This window comes from Melopsittacus undulatus, chromosome 10 (genome assembly GCF_012275295.1).
Source record: "Melopsittacus undulatus isolate bMelUnd1 chromosome 10, bMelUnd1.mat.Z, whole genome shotgun sequence".
NCBI lineage: Eukaryota > Metazoa > Chordata > Aves > Psittaciformes > Psittaculidae > Melopsittacus > Melopsittacus undulatus.
The window spans coordinates 30569244-30578372 of NC_047536.1; the positions used below are offsets into that span (position 1 = coordinate 30569244).

The window sequence follows — 9129 nt, forward strand, 5'->3', positions numbered from 1 at the left end:
CAATGGCCTGCTGCCTGCTTTTGGTCTCTGCTCGGTCAGGCTCCAGTCGTGTTGGGACCCGGGTGTTTCTCTGATTAGTATCATAGCTCTAATTTGTGCCTTGAAGGTCCAAACCTCTCCTCTTGCCTGCCTGTGCAGGAGCACGACAGGGCGGTCTGTGATGCAGTGCTGCTTTTGCCCATCTCCCCCTGATTAATGTGAAACCCAGCTCCATGAATCATTCATGAAGCTTTATTTAGTATAATGATTTCTGACATCCAGTGCCTGGGAATAGCATTTTGGGACAGACCGCTTGCGACCGGCGAATGAGCTGACGTTTATCCCATCTGAACTGGGAACATACAGAAGGGGAGGGAGAGGGGCGAAGCAGCCGTGCCTCCTTCCGAGGGAATCACAGGTTGCTCTCTAATTAGCCCAATGTGTAAAAGCTAAATATTGACATAGCTTTGCAGTTCCCTGTGTCTTGCAATCACATTGCATGTTATTAACCTACATAGTTGTTGGGGAAAGGAGCATCTGTGTGCGCCTTGGCACAGGCAGGGCTGAAGAGACAGGAATTTCCCTGTGTGATGCTGTTGGCACTAACAAGGAGCTGATGTGGGGCCCAAAGGAGCTGGGAAATGGCTTCCCCTCCTCAGCTGGAGCTGGGGTGTGGCAGGAGCTCATTTGGACTGCCCTATACCATAAATAGCCCACCCTCTTCTTCTGCAGAACCTTGCTGTGGGGAGGCAGTGGTTTCACTGGGGAGCATCTCTCTGTGGGTAAGTGGCCCCATTTGGAAGGAGCTGTGTGGATACTCTGATGTCTGTGCTGGTGGATTTGGGAGTGATGGTGGTTTATGACCCTGATCTTGCCCAGAGTATGTGTGTGGGCAATAAGCTGGGATCTGTGCATTTGTTTGGTGTGTGAGCAGGGGCTATTGCAAGGTAGGTGCTTATGGGAGATGGATTGCTTTCTTCTGGTTCTTTCCTCACTGCAAGCTGCTTTGTGTGAGTCTTCAAGTGCTTTGTCAGCCTTTCCTAAAGCTGCTATTTGCTTAACATCCCAGCTGCTTGTCTGAGTGAAGGCATCAGCCTGAAGAGAAGCTGTGGGTCTGGCCCTGAGGCTGCAGAGAGGGCATGGGAGAGGAGCCCAGCAGCCCTGCCTATGCTGCTGCCCAGCCTCCTGCTGAGCTCTCACATGTGCCTTCATACAGAGTGCCTTACTGCAGAGGAGAGACACTTGTGTCTTCTCTGCTCTCTTTCTGCATAGGGACAAGGGACTGCTGCCATGCAGGGCTCTCCCCCAGCTTCAGGGTGCTGCCAGGAATCATTTTCCTGCCTTCCTTTCCTTTTGGGTCCCTGGCTCAGGAAACTCCTGCCAGTATCTGACAGGCTTCCTGGGTGTGCAGCCTTGTGTGGCTGCAGCAGAGAGCAGCCTGGTGAGGATTCCTGCTGGGATGAATAGGGATGGAGCCAAGTGGCTCAGCACAGCTCTGCTGGCTCTTGGCTGTCATGGGGCACATAGAGCTGCTTCTGAGTCAGATCGAAGGGCTTCATCACAAGCAGCTTGTGAGACTTGGCAGCACTTCAGGCAGGAGAGACTTTGCAGTGGGCTGCTCTGGCATCCTTGCAGAATGGCACTATCCCCTGCCAGACCCTGCTGCTCCGGGGCTCCCCACCAGGCTGCACATCTGGGCTGTTGTGCTGAGCCAGGCAGAAGACACTGCTTCCAGCCAGGCTGTCTCAAAGCTTCCCAGGTGCAAATGCAGTCTCCTTCCACTATGCAATCCAAGGTTGAGGCTCTGCCCTCCCAGCACTGTAGGGCCAGTGCTGTGTGTTCCCCTCACTGTGTCTGGGGAAGGCACCTAAGAGGGTTGTTGGTGCATCTTGGCCAGGCAAACTAAGGCATGCTTAGGGCAAAGCCCCTGAGCACAAAAAGGGCTTCCCTGTGTCTTCAGAAAGAAATAACTGGAGGGCATCAGCTAGTGTGAGGCAGCTCTGGCCCTGACCACCCACCCTGCTGCTGGAGAGGGACTTGGTTCTGGTGAGGAGCTGAGTTTCCTATAAATCACCCACAGAAGAAGGCACAGAGTGAATTTATACATCTGTTGACCTTCAGCAGTGCGAGGACTGCTTATATATATTTCTTTTATGGTGGGGACAGCATGATATTGACTCCTTTACCCATTGGAAATCCTGCTGCTGCTCTGCACAGGCAATGAGAGCTGCACATTGCACCTGAGTATGGGCAAAGCTGCTGCCGAGTGAATCTGTTCCTCCTGGGGTATCTCCTCCTCTGGATTTTGATGTGATTGCTGCATCCTGCTGGGACTGCAGCTTCCTGCTCCTGGGCCAGGTGAGCTGAATAACCCTCCCTTTGCAAAGGGTTTTCAGAGCTGTAGTGGTTCTTACTAAGCTAGTTTGAATCATCTCTTGGAAAGGTCTGGCGTCACTCCTGAGCACCAAACTGCTCTGTATTCAGACCCTGACTATCGGTCTCCTGAGCCATAAAACATGCAGGGGAAAGACTGCAGGAATACATTGAGAAGATGTTTGGGTGTGCTGTGGGTGAGACCTTACTTCTCCATCCTCTGCTTCATCTCCGACTTGGAGTGGACCAAAGTACATCTCTATGGGGAGCAAGCCTGCATCTGATGTTCCTGGGGAGCCGCTCTGGATCCCATCCCTTGGGATGTCAGGGAGCACTGAATGTTTCCTTTGGTCCAACAGGCCCCAAAACCCCAGTGTTGAAGGAAGGTAGAGTAAGCCAGACCTGCCTCAGGCCAAAGGAGCCGCAGGGCTCGCTGCCCTTCAGTGGTGCTGTGACATGCTATGGTGGATGTTTGTAACCCAAAGCTGGGTCCTTGAGTGCAGTCTTTGCCTGTGTCTTTTTTTCCCCAGCACTGGATCTGGTTGCCTCTTCCCAGGAGAAGGTCCCACAGCAACAATCCCAAAGCCCACAGGAAGAGGAAATGAACCCCTCCATCTCCAGGCTGCTCTAGCCCTGGGGTAGCAGATGACACAGGAAGAACCCACATGGAAACTTTTCCTCTCTGGCACAGGGCTCACTGCTTTCCCTGCTGTGTTTCTGGCATGTACCTGGGATGCAGAGGGGAATTCCCTTCCTCCCCAGAGACCTGGATCCAAAGGATTTTCAGTCAAAGCATGCTGCCAGGAGCTTACTGCATCCAGTGACCATGCATGTTGTGTTGCATTGCCCAGCTCCTCCTAGCTGGGTGCTGCTGACATGGGGAGGTGTGGGTTTGTGATGGGAGCTCCCCAGTGCTGCTGTGGTGGTGAGCTGTGTGTTGCTGAAAGTGCTGTGCACACAGGTAGGGGTCTGTGCCTGGGGAGAGGATTCCTTGCTGCAGGTGGATGTTCACAGTTGGTTCATTGCCTCAGGTATTTCTAACTTGCTGCTTTCTGTTCAGGAGCACTGCAGGACTGAAGCAGACCAGATGTCCCCATAGCATCCTCTGGCCCCAAAGCCATCTCCTGCCTGCCTGGGCCTGCAGCCGGGTGACAGCAGTGACATGGGCAAAGCTGGCTCTGTCACAGGGCAGGAGGAGGGACCTTTCCAGGCCATCACATAGAGATGTGGAGACCCCAGGCGGCAGTTTTTGGGAGGATGAACCTCTCCTGTGCTGCTGCTTTGCTCTTGTCTCGGTGGAGAAGCTGCTCCACCATCCAGCTGTGTGTCACCATAAGCATTAACCAGCTGCGAGATATCCCATGCCTGCAGCTCTGTGCTTGATCAAGCCAATTAGCAGTTTAATCTTGTTAACAAACCAAGATAATTGCAGCATTATCAAATTAGGCAGCTGTATGGAAGTGCCTGCTTAATAGCTGATAATGGCTGGCCCTGATGGAGGAGGGAGGGTTGTGGTCTGTGACTAATGACTGGCAGGAGGTGTAATATGGCTTCTGTGGGCTGCCTGGGTAGGGGATGGTTTGGGGAGCGCTGGGGCTCTGCCCCGTCACCCCATGGCTTGTGTGGCCATACGGCTTCCTGCTCACAGGGCTGGTTGGTGTAAGGGTGGTGGAGTTTTCCCCTGGTAGGACACAGCACTGGTCAAAAGCAAGGTCTGATTTTACGTGGAATGTGGCTGTTGAGCTCCCAGCCCTTGTCCCACTGGATCACCTGGTGTTTCCAGCCTGGCATGCAGTTATCCCTTCCCTCCCTTGGCTGCTAAGCAGGGAAGTGGCCTTTCACCATAAGAGGACTTCCTCCTTCTCAATCACTGGACAGTTTCTGAGTTTTTGCCTCCCTCCAGTCCTTCCATGGTGATCCCCATGGACTTGCTTCATCAGATGCTTCTCCCAGCCTTGGCCAGGAAGCATCCAATCTCTGTTTTGGGCCATATGAGATGCTGATCTCACAGCTAAAGGCTTTATCCTGCTGTATTTGTGGGTGGTTTTAATATCTGGCCAGTTTGTGCTGCTCTCCAGATGCCTTGCTCATGACTGGCAGTGGGGATCATTAGCTCAGCCCCTGCAGCAGCAAGGGATGGGAGCTGGGCAGCTTATGGGGTTTGCTTAGGACTTGAAGTTGATGGAGTCAAAGTGCTCCCTGCTACCACCCAAACACTCTTTTCCCCTCGATGCCCAGTATTTGCTCATCTTCCTCTCTGTCCTATGCAGACAAACCAGGCTCCTCTCCCAGTCTGGGCTGGGTCTGCTTGTTGAGAATACGATGATGGGATGTGTGAGCCATGGGGCTGGGGTGGGGCTGTTTGGGCATCAGTACAAGCTGGGGGATGCTCTGCCCCTGCAGCACATGTGGCAATGCCTGGCTCTGCTCTTGCACTGGGCAGGTCCCTCGGGCTGCACGCACTCTCTCTTGTTGATATTTCCTGGCATTTCCTGTTCTTTCTGGCCCCAGCTGTACAAAACTGACAGGAGCCCCTTTAGAGCTGTGGGTTTGTGCCCTGCCTGGAGGCTGTCACAGGCAGTTTTCAGCTGAGTTCAGTGAGAGGCTCAGCTCCAGCTGTGGTTTGGGTCTATGTAACCCTTCTCTTCTGCCCTCCAGATGTGCTCCAAGTGCTTGCAGGGATCTGCCTTCTGCATCCCCCAGGCAGTCAGCCCTACCCAGCCTGGGGGGCTGGGGGGAACATGCTGCTCTCCAGAGCCCCCCACCCTGCCAGGAGCATCCTCTAAAATGTCCCATTGTATTTTGCACCAGTCCCTTCCCATTGCCCTCTCCTCCTGGGATTTGTATGCCTCTGGATGGATTCCTCCCCCTTCAAACCAGCCCCTCACCACACTCTAGGTGTGCAGCTGAACTGTTTTCATCCTATTCCCTAGGCAGAAATTCCAGGATGAAAGCAGCAGTGGGAGAATGGGCCCAGACAGAGGCAGGAGGAGGTGGGGAAAGGAGTCACCCATCACAGGCATCCCTTGGACAAGCTCTTTTATTTGCTCAAGCAGCAGTGGGAAGTGGTAGCACTGCAGCACTGTCAGCGGTGGTCCTGGAGCTGAGGTGGTCTCTGAGCATGGCTGGTGGCTGTTCTCATCCTTCCATTAGCCAGCAGCGGGCAGGACAAGCCTTAGAAGAGGTATGTGCAGCTAGCTGGTGCCAGATGTGGCATGGGCACGCTGAGAAGGCACCTTGGTCTGTCCTGGGAGCAGGAGCTTACACTGGGGAAAGGGAAAGGAAAGAACAAGCTGGGTCTGGTGCTCGGAGTAAGCCCAGCCCAAGCATCTGGCCATCAATCACCCATCAATCTCTGGCAGCCAGACATGGCTCCATGCCCAGGGCCACCATCGCTGTATCCCTGCTCTGCTCCCTGGGGAGATGGGCACAGGAGGGGTAGCTCCTGAGGCCATACCGGTGATCAAAGTGGGGTGCGATGGGCGTGAGATGCATCTCGTGCCACAGAAGGTTGGGCAGCACTTCTTGTACCGCGGGCACTGCCGGTTGCTGCGGCACTCGTTGAATGGGTTCTGCACCAGGCAGCGAAAGCGGACGGGTGGGCAGGACCAGGCGCTGCCTGCAAGAGGAGAGAGGTGTTGGGGGAAGATGCCCTCCCATCCCACAGGATCCCTGCTAACACAGCTCCCTCCCCACTCCTGTGCATCTCCTCTCTGCCTTATCCAGGACATCTCCTACCTGCCGGCAGCTCTGTCCAGAGGATGAGCATCCCCACCAGGAGAAGAGCAGCCACCGACTTCATGCTGCTGTGTCCCTGAGAGGTGTAAGTGTGTAGAGCCGGGGGACATGGGCATTTAAAGCCTTGGGGAGGATGGGGGGGGGGGGGGGCAGGGAATGGGGCTGGGCATGTGCTGATGTTTGTACCTTTTTCCTGTGCTGTTGCATGCTGTTTTCCGGAGATCTTTTGCACATGATACACTTGGGGCTGCCCAGTTGCTCAAAAAGCAGTTATTCCATTGCACAACTGTGCCCTGCAGCTACACCTGGGGCTGAGGGACAAGCCAAGGGGAGATCGTCCAGGGCATTGTCTCCCAAACAGGCTGGAGGCAGTGGGGTTGCCTTCTCCTGGGCAGGAATGCTTCTCCAGGAGAAACCATTGTGGTGATCACACTGCATTCCATCCCTGAGGTCCTTTATATGGGTTTCTCTCTTCACCTTGCTTCATTGTGGACCTGTAAATCAAACCTTACAGCATGATCCGGATCAGCATGGGGCTGCCTGTGCCTTCCCAGGGATGATCCTTTGAGGTTTTGATGAAGGAAACCTGCCCCAAACCCTCCTGGTTCCTGCCCTAATGGTGGTGAGAGTTATTGTGGGGAAAGCAGCTTTGGCTTAGCCAATAGTGAGTCTTTCTCAAGCTCTGTGGGGGTCACCTGAACCTCATAACTTTCCCTGGGAAGCTGCTGCCATGTAGGAAGCAGGTTAGTGCTGAAAGGAAGTGCTTGGCCTCACCAGGGTGGGATAATTTGCTCCATACAGCCCTGTCATCAGCCAAAAGTCCCCGTGCAGCACAAGGACAGCAGAACTGAGCCCAGCTCTAGCTGGCTGTAGAGGTTAGGGGCTATAGCCCTTGCTCAGATGGCAAAGATCCCACCAGCCTTCAGGCCTCCATCTGTTCCTCCCTCCCAGGCAAAGCTGTTTTCTTTAGGTGCTCTTGGGCAATGGGAAGTTACTCCATTTCCCACCAATGGGCCAATGCCCCCCTTGCCTTGTGTAATAACAAGTTCCTGGAACCTTTGCTTGGGATTTCTGAGGCTAGCAGGAACTGAAGCTGTGCTGGAAAAGGCACCTTGCAGCCAAATCCCCTCCAGTGCTTTCATAAAGGGCAGGCTGGGGTAGCCCCTGATTTTGCAACCAAGAAGGGCAAGGAGCAGGGAAAGCCTCTGTTCCATGCACCCCCTGAGCCATTGCCCTGGAGCCCTGCTCTGCATCCAGGGCATTGTGAGCATCTTGCCTTAATTTACTGGATCTCTGTTAATTATTGTCCATTTTCCCTAATGACCTTGTGGCTGTATTTAGCTCTTTGTGAAGTCATTTAATAAATAACTGGGAGGATATTTAGCCAACCCAAATAGAGTTGGAGCTGAGCACCAACCATTTCTCATTTTTAATGAGAAATAGAAGCACTGGATGATTTTTAAGCAGTTCTCTGGCATGCAGCTGATTGCTGGGATCTGGCTGAAGCACTTTTGATAGTGCTTTATCCATAGGAAGTTCATAGAGTGGAAAGTTGGAACCATGCTTCTATTGCAAACTCCCACAGAATAAGCCAGACCATGGCATTTCTGTGTGCAGGACCACCTGCAGTCCATATGTTATACTCTGCCACATGTGCAAGACCCATTGCCCCAAGGTCCTACAGAGCTGTCCCCATCCCACTGCTCATCTGCATGGAAAGCACTTCCAGATACTTCTCCTGAAGCACCAAGGCATGAGCTGTGCAGTGCAGGGGTGCTGCTGGCTGATGCTCCCCACCAGGCCAGGGCTCTTCAGTCCCTGTTTCCATGGGATGGTGTGGATTGACCAGTAGTCACCCAGCTCAGGGCTTGGCCGTGACCAAACCCCAGCCTTAGTAGGGTGCACAAAGCACACGAGGAACAGCTTGCTCCCCTTAAAGTAGCCTTGTCCCCTACCAGGTGATGTTATGTATTCAGCCTAACACTGAGATCCATCTGTCCATCCATCCATTCATCCCTAGCTCATGGCTGAGGATGCTCCACTTGTCCCCAAGCCACATCCACCACCTCAGGGTGCCCGGTAGAAGGGGGTGCCCCCAGCTCAGTGGACCCTAATAACGCTGGTGTTTGGTGCCATCTAGTGAAAACCCATTAAGGAGGCTCTGCTCCCAAATGCCATCCCACATTTCCCACCTCAGTGGATGCCTGGCTTCTGCTGCTCCTTCTCCCCTCTCACATTTCCTCTCTAATGCTTTCCCATCCAAGCTGCCAGCCCTCATCCAGTTTCTCCATCTCGCTGCCAGCCCAGCACCGCTTTGTCTACAACTTCCCCTAGTATTTGCCAAAATCACACTGGGCCAACTGAGGCTTACTCATGCCCTTAGGGAGTGCCATTATCTGCTTTAATCAAGCCTGTTATTAAGCCCCAAATTCAGCTAATTGCTTCCTTTTTCCCTGCAGTTACTGTATGTTTTAGGGAGCTGCATACACCAGGGAAGTCCCAGATTTGGGATCCCTGCAGATTGGTCCCTGCATTCTGTAGCAATAGCATTTGGCTCGGATGTGGCTTGTGACCATCAGCACTTTCCCAATCCTCCCCCCCAGTCTTGTCTACTGGGTTGCAGGGATGAGGGGTTATGGGGTGCATGATGGGATGTGGGGCTGATGGTTGCGATATGGGCTCACAGGAGGGCTACAGGGCTGCTAATCAGCACTGCTTTATTTGCCAGCCCAGTAAACAGATATAATAAGGCTACAAATGGCCCAGTCCATGCCAGGTAGGACAAGAGCCCTCCTCACAAGCCATCACATCCCATGCTGACCTGGGGAACCACTGCTTTCAATTGCATGTGGAAAATCTACTCCTCACCTCATGGAACAAGCACCTGAGCTCTTCCCAGCTCCTTTCCCCAGAGCAGTTCCAGCAAGCTCCACAGCCCAACCCAGGCCCTGCCTTCATCTTTCTGCTCCTCAGCTCCAAGTCTCAGCCTCAAGCACACAAAAGGTAACCACATCCCAGCTCCTCGAAGCCTGAGGACAG

The 9129-nt window shown here is 53.7% G+C and overlaps 1 protein-coding gene across 1 annotated transcript; it reads right to left on the reverse strand.

Annotated features, from left to right (window-relative positions):
* Window positions 1-5376: 5376 nt before the first annotated feature.
* On the reverse strand, window positions 5377-6176 carry LOC115946146 (caltrin-like protein 2). The gene is made up of 3 exons (XM_031047028.2): window positions 6091-6176; window positions 5810-5971; window positions 5377-5618 (listed from the first exon to the last, which is right to left on the reverse strand). Exons 1-3 carry the CDS (start codon window positions 6152-6154, stop codon window positions 5614-5616), a joined length of 231 nt encoding a protein of 76 aa, XP_030902888.2. The 5' UTR covers window positions 6155-6176; the 3' UTR covers window positions 5377-5613.
* Window positions 6177-9129: the final 2953 nt, after the last annotated feature.